Source organism: Rhynchophorus ferrugineus, unplaced genomic scaffold (genome assembly GCF_030347505.1).
Source record: "Rhynchophorus ferrugineus isolate W39M unplaced genomic scaffold, kcgeb_rfMv2 rfM3, whole genome shotgun sequence".
Lineage (NCBI taxonomy): Eukaryota > Metazoa > Arthropoda > Insecta > Coleoptera > Curculionidae > Rhynchophorus > Rhynchophorus ferrugineus.
Window position 1 is genome coordinate 36,836,434 of NW_027472582.1, and position 21,126 is coordinate 36,857,559.

A 21,126-nucleotide genomic window follows, 5' to 3' on the forward strand; every position below is an offset into this window, starting at 1 on the left:
TGGCTACTAATTAAATTTATCTATTTAATTATTATTTATTTAATATGTTTGTTTGTCGATGTTAGAGGCTTTATTCAATATTGCAAGCCGTATATATTTACGAGTTTTTGGAACTTTTAGCGATTCACGGCTTCTCTAATGAAGAGTATCTGCACATTGCAACTGAGTTCAGATAGAATATCTATCGCTCCATTTGAAGTTGGTCCAATTTTAGATATTCTGTACTTGCAGAATCAATGAATATTGGAACTAACTAGTTATATACTACAAAATTATAGTGGTAAAATTTACCGATGTGAACCATTTTCTTAGTTGTTTTTTGGTAGAAATATATAAGTAAGAGAATATACGAGTACTTTAAGAATCAAGTTAGCTTATAGCTCTTATAATTTATTTTTTATAGTATGTATTATTACTATACAGCGGATTTGTTTTTATAACATTTTAAAATTAATGTTAAAACAAAACTGATGCTATTACAAAAACAAATGGACCAACTAATAAATCTAGAGCAGTACAAAAATAAAATATGAAATGTAAAACACAGCAAAGATATAATTATTCAGATTTTTAAATAAATTAGGAAAATATAGTAAGTTTATACAAAGTATTGTTATGTCACTTAAAATAAAACAGGTATCATAAAAGTAAATAAAACAGATATGGATTTAAAATGAGCACTGGACTAATATCATTATGAATAGTAATTTAATGGTTTTTAATACTTTATTTTTTAAAGCAGAAATTACTGTTAGTTCAATAAATATGTTACACAAATATTAATATATATGTTATATAAATATTAATAGAAAATAGTAACGGCATTGATCTGAATTTTAAAATCAATAAATTGTAAATCAACTAATAAAACATAACAAAAATTATTTAATGCTTGTTTTAATAATTAGAACTTAATCGAATGTTCAAACCTCCTTAGTTAATAAATCACCTTTACAGTACATCGATTGTCTCAACCATTTAAGGAAGACAGCAGAATTCTCACGTGAAGATAGATGATACGGCGTAAAACATATGTCATACGATTATTTCTTCGTACCACCAGATGGTGCCCCGTCTTATCGTCTGTCTTATTCGTAGTTTTCAGCTGACAAACAATTATTCGTACCTTGGAAGTCTGAAACTGATGTGCTTATATAGGTCTATATAATTTACTTGTAGCGACAGGCGATTTCTTTTGTGTTTATGAACTTTTAAATAACAGTTAATGTAATCCTATTTTAGCTCATAACATACTTATCAGATTTTAATAATGTAATAGTACCGAAAGATGAAATATGAAATAACTGAAGTAGAAGTATATGATTGATATATAGAAGAAATAAATCGAGCGATAGAAAAAACCTAAAACTGGGCAAATGGTTGATTTTTGCCGATTCTAATATGATACTATTTTAGCAATAATTTATTATTTGACTTTGATCTTTTTTGATCCAGTTTAGTATGAAAATAAATTTCATAAGTATTGAATACTATGGTGTAAGAATCCAGCCGAGAAAAGCAGTCAGGATTTTTGATAATAGAGGTTCAGTAGTGTTCTGATCTCGACTACATACTCTGGTCATCTCTTCGGAAGGTTTTGGAAATTGATCATGTTTTGGTTTAAAAAGTAATTCAATTTTTTTCACGCATCTTACAATGATTTCATTAGATGCGTGCGAGTGTAAAATGATTTGTATCCAATTCGTTTGAGATGCGAGTTGTTGTTCGTTAAGGAGATGTTGTTTCTGCACTGCTTTTAGTAGTAGATTTATATAAAATTTATTAAAAACAGATATAGAGTTCAATATTTTTTTCCTTCTCCGTTCTGCCTTCGCAATCTGTTCCAGAACAATAAGTTACTGTGTTGTCCATTATCTAAAATGTTTAATATTTTAATGGTAAAGTTTCAATATGTAGGCCAGTCCCATCCAGTTTGTTTGTAACAGGTCAGTTGAAAAATCCCCGGCCTAGCACATTTTGTTAGCCCTGATCCTTAAAAGATGCGTGTAAAAATTCGACAGCAGTCGGATTAATAGTTTGTGAATTATAGCATTTTGAGTGAAGCAAATTTTGTTATTGTTAAAAAAAAATGGATAAAAAGGAATTTCGCGTTTTAATAAAATATTGCTTTTTGAAGTTAAAAAATACAGTTGAAGCAAAAACTTGACTTGATGCCGAGTTTTCGGACACTGCTCCAGCAAAACCAACTATCAAGAATTGTATGCTAAGTTTAGACGTGGTGAAATGAGCACAAAAGACGGTGAACGCAGTGGACGCCCAAAAGAGATTGTTACCGACGAAAACATTAAAAAATTCACAAAATGATTTTGAATAACCGTAAATTGAAATTGAATGAAATAGCAGATCATATCATTCACGAATTCTCGGGTATGAGAAAGCTTTGTGCAAAGTGGGTGCCGCGCGATTTCATTTTTGACCAAAAACATTGACGAGTTGATAATTCGGAGCGGTGTTTGAAGATGATCAAGCGTAACAAACCCAAGTTTTTGCGTCGATATATGACAATGGATGAAACATGGCTCTCGTTTCACTCCGAAGTCAATCGATAGTCATCCGAGTGGACTGCACACGATGAACCCGCTCCAAAGCTTGGGAAAACGCAACAGTCAGCTGGTAAGGCTTATGGCGTCTGTATTTTGTGATGCGCATTTCATAGCGTTATTGGACCGTTCGAAGGACAAAGTCGCCCAAGAACAAACGAATTTGAAGAAGAAGAAAGTATTGCTTCACAAAGACATTGCACCCTGTCATAAGTTAATGAAAACGATGGTAAAAATCCCTGAATTGGTTTTCGAATTGCTTCCTCATCCATCAGATTTATTGACGGTATTCTCCAGATCTGGCCCCCAGCGACTACTATTTCTAACTATTTCTTTTTCTCAGATATCAAAGGAATCCTCACTGGGAAGAAATTTTCGTCGAATGAAGAGGTGATTACCGAAACTGAGACCTATTTTGAAGCAAAGGACAAATCGTACTACAAAAATGGTATCGAAAGGTTGGAGGGTCGGTATAATCAGTGTATTACTCTTAAGGGAATTATGTTGAATGAAAAAAGCTAATTTTGCCAAAAAAATGCGTTTTACTATGGTAAACCAGGGACTTTTCAATTGACCTATTATACGCAAGTCTCCTCTAATACTTTATATCATACTGAATTATTTTGTGCCTAACTTTTCGCACACCGATACATCCCGATCATATACCTGTTGTTCATGCTTTGAGAGATATCGAGCATGTTCCTTAAAGCCTTGCTCTGGAACCTTTCCAATATTTCAATATTGCTGTTGCTTGCTGTGCCAGATGGTTGAATGCCGTTGTCCAGATTTGCTTGAGTATTTGTATACCATAATTTTGCTGTCATTGTTTAAATGGGAGTGGCGACCTGTTTACGAATTACCAACCAACTACGGAGCATGTTCTCGAGACTCAATATAATTGTACTAACTTTTCGATCGATATAATGTTCTCTGATGTTAGCGCTATATTTGTTTAAACAGATGTTGACTCGTTTAATACTCTTCATGATATAGTTTGCATTTCATAGTCGTAGAGTTTGAAAACTAATTACTAATATATTAATATACACGCCACAGTAATCTGTACAACACCTGTAATAATTAAAGTAGTTCGGCCTCACAACACATGCAAATAGCTCCTTTGCAGCTGAGTGTTCGCACCTTATAATACTGCCAATCCACACGAACTGTACTCAAAAAGTAGAGTCTAAGTGATTGGTATTTACAAATCATATTAGTCAGCTTACTCGCTATTATATTAGAAGTTTCTATTTTGGGAACGTTTGACAATTTCATATATACAATAACAACATAAAGGGTTAAAAGAAAATATTTTCCCTACAATAATAAATAACTTCTTTTAATTAAAAATGATTACAGGTAATATGGTAAAACCGCAAACCAATGATATAAATTAACCATATGCAGATGATATACCTAAATCCACCATAGTCTTCAATAAAATATGTAGTACCTTATCGGGTGTAGATCCTAGTGGTCTCTAGCACAGTTAATGTTTACATTTTTGTTGATTAAAATAGCTGATGTTCTGAAATCTTTATCATTGGCAAATTGATGATTATTGAATAAAATACAATGCTAAATAACTTAAAAATATTTACAGTTAGATATAGTTAACTAATAATTTCAATAAATTTAATAAATAGTTTAATACGTTTCCAAATGAGGTTTTAGTCATAATCAGACAAAATGGCAACAGCTTAAGATTGCTTCGCTATTAAATGTAAATGAAATTCAATTCCTTGTATCTATAGTTTTGGGTATTTTCTGGTGGTAATTTTATTTCACTTAAGAATTTCTTGGAATAAGTCACCATAAATACTTACCAATTTAATATTGCTAAGTTCAGTTTTTCAAACAGAACCACATCAAAGTATATAACTCATGACTAACAACATATCTTCTGAATTCATTCTTTTATAGTTACTTCAATTATAAACAAAAGCCGACTTAGTGGCGCAGTGGTAAAGGCGATGGGACGGTCCTCCTAGTGTTGCGATAGCCGCGGGTTCGAATCATGCTGGGGCATGGTCGTCGTAAATTTATTTTTGTGATTGTTTAAAATTTGTGAATATTCTAGGCAAGAGTGTAAAATACGACAAGGAAAATCATCACAGTCACGCCAGTAACCAGGCTGGGTAAGACCGGATGTCCTCTGGGATGATTTCTAAAATTGGTCACTCGCCAGTTGGTAGGCTTAATGCTTAGGACCGTGTTTCGGAGCCCACGTTAAACTTTAGGCCCAGTCCAGATAAATCCATAGTTGGTAAAAGGAGACTTTAAAATATATATAAAAAAATTATAAATAAAATGTTACTTGGATAAATAAGTACCATCGTTTAATCAAGTTGAATCATATGAAATAGGTAAAATAATTTATATAATATTATCGTTACGTTGTTTCTCCATAACTGCTTGAAAATAAAATCTTAATTAAATTACAAATATTTATTTTACTTATATGTTCAAATCTCCTTTTCTTCAATTAGGGTTTATCTAGCCTGAACCCATTACTTAAAGTGGGTTAACCAAACCAGGATTATCCGTATTAAACCTCCCAACTGGCGAGTGACCAACTTAGAGACCGTCCTAGAAAACATCCAGTCTTGGTACTGCCGTGACTGGGATGGTTATTCCTTGTCACTATCACATTGTTGCTTAGGGATATTTACATATCCAATCACAAAAATATATTACATCCATATCCTGTGGGATTTGAATCCGTGGTAATCGTTGCAGTAGGAGGGCCTCCTTGCTGTCAAAACTACTGCGCCTACCAAGCCGAGATATTAATACATGTTTAATAATTATCGTGACTCAAGAGAGATTGAAGCATCATCCTAATGTAATAGAGAAAATTAATTTGGAAACAGAACAGGTAAAAAATAAGTATTAACACAAAATAAATGTTATAGTATATTTTGTACTTTGTATTTGAGTGATTACCAAATGAAACGCGTTAATAAAAAAACATAATATAATTTATTAAGAAAAACCTCTGTAATTAGTGTAAAATTAAATGCTACATTGCTTAAGACCTGAACCTGCTATGACGTCACACATTAATTAAGAAACAATTTGAAAACTACCTAAATTTTATTCATAATACTTTTTTTATATAACGAAAACTTTTTATTGCATTATATTACTGTATTACATTACCATACCATGCTTTTATATTAATCAAATAGTTTCGGATTACTGAATACAGCAATATATGTGTTAAAAAAATAAGAAATTCAAAAATGTTTTTAATTACATAACTGTATTGAACAATGTCCTTATGCATTTACCGATCACATCATCAACTAACTTTAAATAAATTGAATCATATTTAAGTTAAATTGCCGTTCTTTAACTGCTACAACATATGGAATCTGTACATGTTATAACAGTAATATAGATAAATTATCTGAAAGTATAATCAGGCTTTTGCTTTCTTCACAAACACCAGTAATCAGCATCATTATAATGGGAACTTTAAATGATCGATTTAAATGATAGGTTAATTTTAGAAAAATTAAAGTGGTTATTAACTTGTTTTATCATATTACTGTTTGCTAATGTAGTAAAATACATATGCCTTATAATATACATTTTATAATAAGATTGAAATTATGACTTACTATTTATTCTTTAAAATTTGTAAAAACATTAAATTTCACAATATAACTATTTTATTAAGTTCTAATAGTTTCAATAATGTCATTTTATTAGGCGCTTGTATGTATTTTAATCAGCGGTGTCTCTTGGTGGATATGAGAAGTGTTGATATAAACAACTGTTAAATTCCATGGTTATAGCATTTCTTTATATAAAATAACAGTCTTCCACTTAGCATTATTGATTTATTCAGTAAGATAGACGGATCGGACGGATATTGCTTTTTCAACATTCCTTACTTTTGTTGTTTCGTTCAAAGACATTTTTTTACTACACAAAATTACATTATTAGACAAATATAACCTGTTTACTATATCATAATAAGTTTGGACTGAAATTCCCAATAGAAAAATTAAATTGGAATTTATTATGCAAATTATTTGGATCAACGCCTCAAACATATCAAGAAATAATAAATAGTAGAACTTTCGCCACCACATATTAAATTATTTATAAATTTATTTGTTTCAGTTTCTTCACTTATGACAGCATGTAAGAAAATAATGTATTCCGCCCTAAATAAACACTATTAGAAAAAATACTTGCTCTTATTACACTAATTATTCCACATATTTATCTACCCAAAAATGTAGGTAATACTGATAATACACGTTTATATTGAGTTAAGCTAGTTATGACCTGTTCCGTAGATGACTGATGATGATAGTGTATTCATTGTAATAGTTTTAAAAATGTTCCATGATAAAAATCCAAACCGTGATATTTTATTATAGAAATAGTATTAAAACAGTTGCCAATTATAAGCCAATTAAAACCAAAATTAAAGATGTTATTAAATTTAGATATATTTAAAAATGATTTCAGTAATTTTCCACATTATTACTCTTGAAGTGATATTTTCATGACAGTTGACAAAAAAAAATAAAAATAATAGTTTAAAAATGGAATTGAAATAACATAAAAATAGTGGCAAATAAACGAATAAATGAAAATATAATAAAAAAATAATAAAAAGCAGCATATTTTAACATAATTTAACAGATCGCAACGCAACAGCAACAAAAAATATTAAAACAGATAGAAACACTCTACGTTGTTTTATATATAAATGCAATAATTCCAACAGATGGATTATCTCTTTTTACCAACATTTTAATTAACTTTTAATCGGTATATAGTCGCAAACGTGTAAAAGCTTTTTTATCGTTTGATTGAATCAACTCTATTATATCAGTAAATGATTGAATGCCTAAAATGGTTTATAAGAATATACTATATCGGCAAAAACAATTAAACTAAAATTTTAGTGTTAAACCTATTATTTTAATACAATATAATTAGTTTCAAATTGTTACCATACTTTTCTAATGACTTTAATTATATATCAGCTGCTTGTATGTGCCCTAATATTTTTATATTTATAAATTTATTTTTTTTATATATATATAAAGGGCAGTTTGAAAAATTGATAAAATTTGGTAAAATATATATTAGTTAAAATATTTTCCATTATTTTTTCCAATATGTGGAAATCATGTACCAACAAGCTTTGCTCCATCGTCTGTGAGGATACTGGATGTAGCAGAACTTCCCATTCAAGCTATAACATTATATTTCTGGCAACTCTTACAACGTGCAGCTGAGCGTTGTCATGTGACATCAACAGGATATAAATCTTGTCCATATGTAGTCGGTAGATATCTCTAGTAACTTCATTCGGTTTTCTCAATTAGTAATAAAATAAAATGGTATGGTTAGCCATGAATATTCCGTGTGAGTTTCCATGTGGATGGCTCTCTTGGGCTAATCCATGATTATTTCACTTAGAGTCACCGTAGTAGGTCCATTGCCAGTCACAATACGGTTGAAAATGGTGGCAAATAGTTTGAAATGGCGTGCCATTCAGCTTGCGTTCATTTATTCAATAACATTTAACACTTCTCATATGGAAACTGTTGATTCAAGTGCTAAGCTGGCTGAAAGTAATTCCTTCTTGGATAGTTTGAGCTTAGTTTTCGTCCTAGAATTGTTGTAATTCATTGAATTCAAAAGCAGTATATCAAATAATATTAATGCAATAGAAAATAAAGCAAGTACATAATAATAAAAATACGTTACCAAATATTGAGATATCGAAATAAAACCAATTAATTACTATTTCTATAAGTGGAGAATAAATAAATTTCTTTTTTTTAACGTTTTTTTTTTTTGTAAAAACGTTGACATAATACAACACTGCCTAATTATTAAGTCTGCCACACTTGAAAAATTGTTAGGTATTTTAAAAATCTGTTAATTCTTCAAAAATTTTCTTATTTCAAAAGTATTATTTCTATTATTATGCCATGTCATATAATATATATTCTAATAATAGATATTTTGAATATATCCAAGAGTCAACTGATTCATATATACCCGTATAACTAGATGTACCCACCAGAGCTGTAAACGATACCGACGAAAAACAAATAGAAGAATGTCTGATGAGTACCGCATGTTGCAAGCCTCTTTTTCGTCAATGTTCAGCCTAAATGCATTTTTCCCTTCAAGATCTTAATATAGATACCTTCATTTTTAACAAAGTACTTAAAATCTATGTACATATTTCTTAGAGCATGTTTTAAGAGAATATTAAAGATATGACTTTGACGTATTTAGATTAACCATAGTCTAATTTTGATAGAATTTCTGCAACGAACAACGAACAATCTTTATTATCTGACAGTAATTACAAATGTATGGTCGATTTACCATAAATGACTTAGTAGAATTCACCGTAGTGAACATAATTGCATATAATGTTATATCAAGGTATTAAAAGAGAAATTGTACTGGTGAAAATGAAGAATGTTTTACGTCAATGAAATTTTATTTGTCACGTTGGTAATTTAATTTAATATTCTAAATTATTAATTATTCAACGACTGTTTCATTCCTTTTCCTAAATTCCCAATTTCAACATTTATAACATCATAATTAAACTACAAATATATTAATTAGTATAAATCACCAAAAATCAATGATCCATAGTTTAACATTTTAAATACTAAAATACACTTACACTCGTTCTGTTTCAAATCATTCATGAACAGGCATCATTGGGTGAGCATAAAATTAATTGAAATAATCCGTTAGGACTTCTATATAGTAGAAAATATGCCCTTTTAAAATTATTTCAAACAAAAAAAACTATTTAATTTTTTTAAAACAATACATTATGGTTTATATTACATATTTATATATAAAGAGGGACATTTGATAGTTAAATTTTCAATATAATTTCGGAATAAGTATAGTTAAAATTTGATATCGTAAAGAAGCAGAAATATTATTAATACCAATTATTTCTAATTAATTGTTACCGCGCAACTATTGTTAATTACTGCATATCCGAAAAAAATTTAGTCTCGCACGAAATGGTGTTCTCGACATTTAAAACAATATCAGCAGGAGTTCTACAAGGCAGAATTTTAGGACCTCTACTGTATCTGCTCTACACAGCTAAAATACCAACAACAAAATAAACCCTACTTGTAGCCTTTGATGACGACACATTTATTTTAGCAAACGACATATCTCTGCCTAGGGTGGACGAAGGATTGGAAAATTCAACTTAATAATTCCAAATCTGTTCATGCTAATTTTGCATTGCGGCGAATATCATTCGGCATCCATCTTGACAGTATAATACGTACAGTACGGACAATTGGAAACATCATGTTAGACAAAAAGTAAAGCACATTAGAGTCAAAATGAAACAACTATACAGGTTAGTCGGAAGATACTCTTAACTTAATCTAAAATCAAAGAGATTGATTTATCATCAACCAACGCTGTCAAAACAAAATTCTTCTATTATTACCAATGCCTATCGCTACATAACCAACGAAGAACTAACTAACGAAATCATACTAACGTGGAAGCAATACAACGGCCGGACAGCGCGCAGGATGTCAGGAGATTGAAGCGAACCAAACCATACGAACTTATATAATGTGTATACCTTTAGTGTAAACTATATCTATAAGTTATTATAATTTTATAATTGAGGAATATATATTGATGTATTTTCTTACACTCGCTTGTGCTTGTGAATTAATCCAAGTACAAATGTAATCTAGTAATATATTATTTAATAATTAAGATTTTTCTTAGCATATCTAATAAAGATGTTATCAAAAAAAATCGCTAATTTCCCTCCACTCATTAATCTCTTTCTAATTTGATACAAAAAGCGTTTAATACTATGTGTAATTCCGCCGAAAAGTTATATTATTACTTATTGCATAAAGTGTTATAGCAAACTAGAATAACCATGAAAATATCAATTAGTTCAATCCAGTGAAATTGATGAGAACCTAAACATACCAAACTGCTATAAAAATAAATATATATAAAAATAATAAATAACTGTTAAAAAATGTTGATTGAATAAGTTGTCATATTACTACATATTTTATTGATCTAATTGATAGGCATCTTAACACTTATGTAACTTTAAAAGAACTATTAAATTATCTAATCCACTGAGTAAATATACTAGAATCAAAAAATACCATATTTTTTACCATAAATCAATAAATAAGCAGGAAAAACATATGTAGATAATTTGTTTGCAATCTTGAGAATCTAGGAATTGAATAATAAAAAACAGAAGCTTATACTACTACGTCATTAAACGATATTTATAGCCTACAAAGTAGGACCACTATGGTAGAACCATAACTTGCCGAACGATACTGACTGTTCCAGATATATCGACAAGTAGGATTTAACGCTGGTGGTCTATTACATATAAGTATTCCAATGTTTTCTCAAAGTTAATGTAAATCAAAGGCAATTTTATTGATCTGATAAGAATATTGTAGTGAATAAATAAAGCGACATAGTTATTTTTCATATAATTCCATCAAACACAGCACACAGTGTATATTTCGATGTTTACGTTAGCTTCAGTGACATTGACAGTGAGTTGAGATGTTTATCATGTCAGCAACATAAATTCAAATAACATGCATTTTTAAATTACATCCATTTTTATTTGGCGCATATAACAAAAAACAAAAAAATGTTCATCCCTTGTCATATTTTATACCAATAATACATCAGACTCTTTAAAAAAATAATAATTTATTTACCTATATTTGAGTGTAATCAAAACAAACACGTAAGAAGGCAATAAACGTTTTTCGGCATAATGCGTACAATTCATTTACCTTCACCACTTTCAATCGTAGTATCATCACTTTGTTCTGTTCTGAAAAATCTTTGTTCTATTTTAGTTTACTTTATTTGCCAGAATTTTTGTGATAAATTGTATTTTATAAATTAAACAAACACTAATTAATAAAGTTAATTTTTGCTTTTATATAAAATAGCCAATAAAGTTTCATAAGTAATTTAAAATCACATGGACAGCATTCATCAAGACATGCGGTATATTATTTGGAATAATTTCATAATTTATTCAATTGATATCAGCTTGATTCAGTACAATCAGTACCAAAAATCGGCTTTACTCAAAACCCAAATAAAAATCTTCAGAGAATCAAAGAAAGGGCCTCAAAAATAGAGACTTAACAGGTTAATTGAAATGTCCCCGTCCTACAATAGTAAAACATATATTTTTTTGGCAAAACGGTTTTTTTATTCAACAGGGGAACTATGAATTCAAGGGGGATACACTGATTATAGCTACCCTCCAACTTTTCGATAACATTTTGTAGTGCGATTTGTCCTTTGCTTCAAGATAGGCCTTAGTTTCGTCGATCACTTCTTCATTCGACGAAAATGTCTTCCCAGCGAGCATTCTTTTGAGATCTGAGAACAGGAAATAGTCGCTGGGAAATAGATCTGGAGAAAGCGGTGAATGAGGAAGAAATTTGAAACCCAATTCAAGGATTTTTGCCATCGTTTTCACTGACTTGTGACGTGGTGCATTGTTTTGGTGTAGCAGCTTTATTTTTCTTCAAATACAGCCGTTTTTCGTTGATTTCGTCCTTCAAACGGTCGAATGAAGCTCTGCAATGGTCGCTGTTGATGGTCTCATCTATTACAAGGTAGTCAATTAAATTTATTCCATGCGCATCCCAAAATACAGACGCCATAACCTTGCCAGCCGACTGTTGCGTTTTCCCACGCTTTCGAGCGGGTTTGTCGTCTGCAGTTCACTCGGATGACTGTCGATTGGATTTCGAAGTGAAACCATGGAGCCATGTTTCATCCATTGTCAAATACCGATGCAAAATCTCGGGTTTATTAAGCTTGATCATCTTCAAACACCTCTCCGAATCATCAACTCGTCCTTGTTTTTGGTTAAAAGTGAGTTCGCGTGGCACCCACTTTGCACAGAGCTTTCTCATACCCAAATATTCACAAATTATATGATATACACATTTAGTTGATATCTTTAAACTGTCTGTTATTTTATACAATTACAATTTACAGTCATTCAAAATCATTTTGTGGATTTTTAAATATTTTCGTCGGTAACAACCTCTTTTGGGCGTCCAATGCGTTCGCCGTCTTCGGTGCTCATTTCACCACGTCTAAACTTAGCATACCAATCCTTGGTGGTTGATTTTCCTGGGGCTGTGTCCGGAAACTCGGCATCAGCCAAGTTTTTGCTTAAGCTGTATTTTTCCCTTCAAAAGGCAATGTTTTATCAACACGCGATATTCCTTTTTACCCATTTTTTTTCACAATAACTGTAGTTGCTTCACTCAGGATGCTATAATTCAGAAAATAATGATCCGACAGGTGTCAAATTTATACGCCCATCTTTTGATTAGTTAGGGCTAACTTAAAAACATATAGATTTAATTCTAGTAACGCCATCTATTTGTCAGGCCGGGGATTTTCAATTGACCTGTTATAATAATTATATAGTATTGAAATATTATCAAAAATACATTTAATTCGAATTGAAATTGTTATTATTAATATTTTATCAGAAACAAATACATATCAAAGTCGACATATCAAGTCCAAACACTAATCAAAGGCGCTACATTAACGTCTATTATCTTCCTTTTCCATCACTTTCAACATTCCAACATTTCAACAATTTATAGCCCTTCTGTTTTATTTCGATTATTTATTTAATATTTCGCAGATAGAAAATAGGTCTCTTCTACCAACAAAAAGGAAAGATAAACGAAAAAATTGAACTGGGATTTATTAAATCTAAGCAAATAACCTAAATTATAATATTATGGTAAATGAAGTGCACAAATTGTAATTTTCAAGTTTATTTTAAGAATAACCTTACAAACCACCTGCAACTGCAATACTTAATCAAGTTCTTTACAAAATTTTGCAGTTTAGATCTATGTTTTTTTTCAATATGTTAAGTTATTATATCTATTCTTAAAATATATCTCTGCTTAGTTTATTTTACTTTACGTGAATTCAGTGGCATTTGTTTTCATATATTGTAATAAGTATTATTCGAAATGTGTGAAATCTGCTTGCCATAGCGCACACACATAGTTCTATAAAAACTTGATAAAATTACATCATTAAATGTACATCAAGTAGCCTGATTAACCTAGCTAGTATTGCCCATCGAATTGTTATGTGTGTATGAAACCAGACATTTGGTTACCTTTTTTAATATTGGTGAATGAGATTTGTTTAGGGCTCGGATTTAATTAATAGTTTTCTTTGAATTGTGTGAATATATGGTCGTTCAGTAATGAATAGTTCTAAATAATCAGTGAGTTCAGCTACATACCCATTTTCTTTTGTCTGCTAGTACTTGCAATAATGTATATTGACATGAAGCACAAGTCTATGACTAAACCTATAACATTAAAACTGTACTATTTCAAATGTTTCTTTCACATCCATTTTTGGGCAGAAATAACTTTTATTCCTGGTAAAGTAAATACGTAGTATTGTCATAGTTTTCCAAAAATATCTAGCAAGTGATCTAGCCTATTGACTGATGGCAATATTAAGATCAAATAGAAAGAAGGACTTAGGAGCTTTAAAATATAATCTAGTTTTAATTATATATAATTTATATCTTAATTTACTTGAGGTAAAGTATTAATTTATTTTATAACATTATTTTAAATACGTTATAACAAATCTGGATGTTATGGAATTTCCAACAACTTTAAAATATTGCAGTATATTGTATTGTAAACAATAATAATTTAGTAATATATTATCTATTAATAATTTAATACTAAGAGTTAATTATAATTATATAATTTAATAACTAATAACTTTATACTAAAATAATGAAAACAATTGCTAATAATATAAAGCTATTACAAGTAATAATAAAAGGAAACAAAAAGTTCAAAACAGATTTCTCCATTCCGACAAATATTATCTGTGGTTTCATTAATATATATTATTTACATTAACTTTTGTATTTATCTTATTATTTTAATGTGGTAATCTAACATGATGTGAAAGTCTTGTAATTATACTTTTTATTTAAATATAGGAAGGCATAATAGCCCTGTTACATGTAATAAAACAACTTTTGAGTAATAGTAAAATATTATGGAAGTTTTGGGAGGATTTGTATAATATAATTATATATATATATATATATATATATATATATATATATATATATATATATATATATATATATATATATATATATATATATGTATATATATATATTAAATCACTGTTCCGCCATAAATAATGTTACCATAAATATATATATTAAAACTAAAAGTGCGCCTTAAAATAAGATAGTAAAGTTAATAAGTAATAGTTAGTAAGTAATTAAGCAAGATTGTGTAGGTAATCCGTTTGCAATGTTATGCTTCCGGAAATCGAATGGCTACTTCTACCATGCTACTACGTTATATTTACTGCTTTTAAAGTAAACCCATTAAACAAGAAATAAAAAGCCGAATCGAGCTCTAACTGTTCCAGAATCTACATTAACAACTTGGAAATAACAGTGGCGCTCCCTTCGAGTAAGCTGATTGATTTTTAAGTTAATACTAGCCTAGAACTGATTGCTTTTAAGAGAAAAATAAAATAAATTTGTGTAAATACATGTTTCTTGATGATTAAATTCGATTGAATAATACAGATAAGAAATCTTCAATTAGTAATTTACATATGTAAATCAATCCATGTTAGTAGCTTAATTATACTGCCGTCTGTTGGTTTTGAACATCGTAACCAAGAGCAGTTTCAATCTATCAACGAGATCGTGTCGATTTACATTAAAGCCTGGAGGGTGTAAAGAAAATAACAATGGTAAGAACTAAATAAATGTCTGTTAACTAGTTGTAGCTGTTCTAAAATCAACTTTTAAAAAATAACATAAAAAATAAATACCACGATCTAGTCAGAAGTTTTTATTTTATTATAATATTGTCCGAGTAATTAAATAGCTTCTTACATTACACATACTTTATTTTATTGTATACATATACAATACATGAAAGAATATTATACATTTATTCTTATTGATACCCTCAATATTACAGGAAAAAATTTAATTTAAACAAAATTCATATAAAAGAAACACTTACTATTACGTTGCTATATATATTTTTTTATTTATCAATATATTATTACAGTAGTTGTCGACTAACATACAATTTTTCTTTACCGTAACCTGTCTACTAGACTTACCTATTATTCCTTACTAAGTCTCTAATAAAATAAAATAAAGTATTGTAGCACTTTTCGGTATTTTTGTCATTTTGTGCACTTTATTACACAAATACACAAGATCACAGGATTTGCTTCTCTTGGGTCTGCGTAGTAGTTCAATGTTGTCCAAGAGTTGCACCGCTTCGATGTTTACATAAGAGTGGAGTCTTTCCTCATGTCTTGTTTCTAATCTCTTAATTTCTTCTATAACAGTTGGAATCCAAAGATTTGGGTGTAAAACTGTTGCTGTATTATTTGTGTGCATCTACAATACTTCTCAACACTTTATTCTGAAATACTCGTATCATGTTGATATTACTTCTCGCAGAATATAAGTTATTTGATTATTATAGTAAGTTGTCTACTTTTCATCGCCCATACTCATTCATTACTCGATTTCGTGAATTATGTGCAATAAAAGCTTAATTTAGATATTATCGATATAATCGAGAAGCATTATAATAACCTATGCGAAATAATCAAATATTTAATAAAATGGAAAGCAATTTTAAGGATAACTTTGGAAAGAAAATGAAATGGCTTTATGCAACGAAATGCAAAAATGGTTTATTTTGATAATTAATAAAGCTGTCTAATGTAAATAGTAATATATCTATTTAATCGCATTACTCACGGAGATTTTTAACATATATTAACTCAAGATCATTTTTCATATATATTTATATTATTGTATATTAATATTTATTTATCAAATGTTTGTATTTTGATAAGCGATATCTATTGCGAAAATTTAAAAGTATTACTGTAAACAACTGTTATAAAACCTAACTTAACTGTCGTTAAGTTACTGTAAATTACTATAGCCTTCAACATACCTAACAGCTCAATTGAAAAGTCCCCGCCCTACCATAGTAAAACACATTTTTTTGGCTAAATTACTTTTTTCAACATAATTCCCTTCAAGGGTGATACACCAATTTTTGCATTTACAACATCTTTGTAGTAGAATTTGTCCTTTATTTCAAATTGGGCCTCAGTTTCGACGATCACCTCTTCATTCGACGAAAATTTCTTCCCAGCGAGCATTCTTTTGAGATCTGAGAACTGGAAATAGTCGCTGGGGGGCAGATCTGGAGAATACGGTGGATGAGGAAGTAACTCGAAGACAAATTCATGGATTTTTGCTATTGTTTTCACTGACTTGTGACACGGTCTAATGTCTTAGTGAAGCAGCACTTCCTGTGTGGACGTTTTTCGTCCTTCAAGCGGTCCAATAATGCTATGTAATAGTCGCTGTTGATGGTCCTTCTTTTTTCAAGGGATTCAATGAAAGTTATTTGACACGCATCCCAAAATACATACGCCCTAAACTTACCAGCCGACTGTTGCTCTTTGGAGCGGGTTCATCGTGTACAGTCTACTCGGATGACTTTCGATTGGATTTCGGATTGAAATGATGGAGCCATGTTTCATCCGTTGTCACATATTGATGCAAAAACTCGGGTTTATTACGCTTGATCTTCTTCAAACACTGCCCTGAGTTATCAACTCGTTGTTTTTGGTCAAAAGTGAGCTCGCGCGACACCCACTTTGCACAGAGCTTTCTCATACCCAAATATTCGTATTTGATTTGGTGTACAGGTTCAGTTGATATCTTTAGATTGTCTGCTATTTCATTAAATTTCAATTTATGGTCACTCAAAATCACTTGTTGATTTTTTAAATATTTTCGTCGGTAACAACCTCTTTTGGGCGTCCACTGCGTTCACCGTCTTCGGTGCTCATATCACCACAACTGAGCACACCAATCCTTGATGGTTGATTTTCCTGAGGCATTGTCCGGAAACTCGCCATCAAGCCAGGTTTTTGCTTCAACGGTATTTTGTTCCCTTCAAAAGGCAATATTTTATCAACACGCGAAATTCCTTTTTATCCATTTTCTTCACAATAATAAAAGTTGCTTAAAATGCTATAATTCACAAACTAGTGATCCATATGTCAAATGTGTACATGCATCCTTTGAGGGTTAGGGCTAACTAAAAAAAATGGATTTAATTCTAGTAGCGCCATCTATGGGTCATGCCAGGGACTTTTCAATTGACCTGTTATATATAACATAGCTCTTTTAGTATTGTGGAGTTATTCAGTTTGTACAGACGCTAATTATGGAACACTCAACATTACGTTTTCGATATTCATTATTTGGCACGACATGGCATGGTGGAAAAAGAAGTTCGAAGACAATGAATTGCAAGATTCATGCTCTCAATAAAATTTTAAATTGCCTAGCAGTTCAGATCTGCGGACGTTTTCATGCAATGGGAAAATAATTATCATTTGAATTGACTAAAATTCTATTACAAACTTTTTTACAATGCGGTTTCATCTTTTGCAGGAAAAAATAAGGACCTTCTGTGTAATATTGTAATTAAGAGTGCCTTAAGAGAGCCCGGGAGCAGCCAACCATATTGGCAGTCTATATTTTTTTAGAAAAGGAACTTAGGATGGAATTTGTATTCATTGTTTATTTATTTTTATTTATTACAAACTCTTTGCCGTAATATGTATTAATAATAATGGGTTAGTACTTTTATAGTAGATAATGTTTGTTACGACTTTAGGAAGTTGGTTAATATATAATTAAAACATCGTTTATTCTTAATGAAATCTAATTCGTTCTTCCCTATTTTTTCAGGTAATGCTAGGAATCATTTAAATTCATTGAAAATCTGACCATTTACATGGTAGAGATTTTTGACTATGAATTTACCTGGAGGTTTTAAATAACCACCATGGTAATGTGTAGTGCCATGGACAGTGTTGTAATACCACGACCGCCAGCATTACCTCTAGGACCATTGGCTTCTCAACATCCACTAAAAGATACACCTTTACCACCACCACCGCCTCCTCCAAAACCTCTCATCAGTCAAATGGTGCAAACAGAAGAGGAGACAAGTATTTCCCATATCACGAAAGACCAGAAGAGTGAAGACAAGAAGGTATGACCAAATTATTTGTTATGTGCATAAAAACATTATAATATTGTTGTGTTCAATAGGAGGTATGTGAAGAAAAAACGGTGTTTGAAGAACGACGGATAACAAAAAAATTGATCGAAAAGAAGATAACCAGAAATGAAAGTTTAAGAAGCAAAATGAGCTATCAAAGTGGAAATTCCCAAAAATCGAATGGATTTCGATTGAGAGAAAACGGTATACAATTTAGAATTCACAATTTTATAAAAACCGTTTCAACATCGCGGCTTAATTACTTTCCTGACAAAAAAGAAAAGTTTTATGTGGCATTGACAGTAGAGGTGTCAGCCGGCGAGGAAACTATATTTTTATATATAATATATATATTTTTATAACAAACTTTTAAAATAGCACCAAAACACACTAAACATTTAACATTAAGTACCAATTTTATAATGTTTAAGAAATACCTTGAATTTTTTTTTAGAAAATAGTGACAAATATCGGCTGAAAAAAATATCGATATATCGGTTAACATATCGATATACTTTGAAAAAAATGTAAATTTTTCGGCATCCCTAATTGACAGCAGCATCTATAATGGGAATATTTTGACTAATATATATTTTACCAATTTTTCTTAATAAAGATCTTTTTAGTGAAAAAATTATCAGAATGCATGCAAGACCTGACATTTAGTTAATCACCGGTATTGAGTTTTATTTTATAGTAATTAATATTAAACGAAAGACTTAAAATTACCAGTCTCTAATGTTTGTCGTAAAACCTAACAGATGTGTAGGTTTTATGTCGTTTAAACACTTTTATGCGATATGGTCAATTACTTTGAAAACTGCGGAAAATTCAAGCATTAAGCTAAACGGTTCTCTTCGAGTTTAATTTCATACCATATAAGTTTACTTCCTATATAAAAACATATCTCAACGCGTTAATACTTATTAAGCAACACAAAACCTACTATTGTTTTAAGTAAACATCATTTTCAAGTTTATTGCTTGTTTACGCTCAGCGTTTCTGTTGTTTTATTAACAATTTTTTTAATATATTTTCTGTGTAATATTACAATTCTACCTTGACCAATATTTTGGGTAGTGTTATATAAGTAACCTAAAACTATAGTTATATTTTATTAATATCTGATATATTAAATAGAATAAAATAATATTTCTTAGTTTCATAATAAAGTCGAAAAATTATTTTTTTCAGTCTTTAGACAATTTAGGCATTTATTTAATAATTTATCCAATTCAACAATTCATTTAATAATCAATAATATCAGTTATAATATTTTAGTTACGAGTAATATAAAGAGTCTAAGAAAATTATAGAACTTTTTAAACGCTCAATGTTTTAATTCTTGTTTATGATTTTAAAGTAGCAGATAAGTACTAGAAGGATAGAAATGTGTATTAATATATTGGCATTAGTCGTTGCTGACCAACCTACATTGTTGTTTCTACAATAACTAACAAAAAATAGGTATATATCTAGAACCCGTCGGTTTTTACTTAGCCTTTTAATAGAAATGCCCATATGTTAATTAACACTGCTGTTTTTTCCTATTAAATATACAGTCATCTACCGTACGGAGTTGAAACAGTTTCTCGGTGTCGTCTGCAAATCTTGTAGCATTTTTCTGATTATCTCTGGTCCAGCCCGCAAGTTCATGTTTTATCGGAGGTGTTTACATGATAGTTTCTGGTAATTCCTTACAGAAAATACTCAGCACTCGCATTATTAGCAAGCCCATACAGAAATCTCTCATGGTGCAATTTTTTAATTGCTTAATTTCATGTCTGTGTTGGGATATAAGGTTATTCCAATTAGTTTCGTCTTGCTGAACTTTACAATAATGCCATTTCTCTCATTATTTCTTGATAATTATAAAATTTGTTTAGGGTAGTTATTACCGTTTTCTGCTGTAATATTCAGCACTCAACGTAGCAAAATACCCTTTCATCATTAGTGTATGTGTACACTGAATATTTCAATAATTCTAAATAGAAGACTGTTATTTGATGACTGACCAACTCTAGAGAAATGTGAAGGCCATATTTTTAACATTGCTTGCATTTATTCTTTATATTTTCAATTAATATCGCTGATCAAAACAAATGCAACTACCTAAAAATAATATATTTTTAGTTTTGAATTTATGTTTGTTGAAAATATAATCAATATATGACGTTGAAATTAAATTTGATATGAAATAACGTATTCACTAATAATTATATATTAATTTTAAAATAATTATGTTAAAAAAATTAAATTAATAAAATTAAAATTCAGTTATTAGAAAATATTATTGAGACTTGAGTTTCCCATTAGGTAATGTGAGT

General features: G+C 30.1%; 1 protein-coding gene across 3 annotated transcripts in view; it reads left to right on the forward strand.

The window, feature by feature from the left end:
• The window catches only part of LOC143193578 (uncharacterized), a 169,464-nt gene that overhangs the window by 135,507 nt on the left and 12,831 nt on the right, over window positions 1–21,126 (forward strand). For all 3 annotated transcript variants that reach the window (XM_076399878.1, XM_076399880.1, XM_076399879.1), the window contains exons 3-4: window positions 18,484–18,790; window positions 18,850–19,003. In XM_076399878.1, the coding sequence (XP_076255993.1) occupies window positions 18,581–18,790; window positions 18,850–19,003 (364 nt within the window). In that variant the 5' untranslated portion in view covers window positions 18,484–18,580. The remainder of the gene's footprint in view (window positions 1–18,483; window positions 18,791–18,849; window positions 19,004–21,126) is intronic.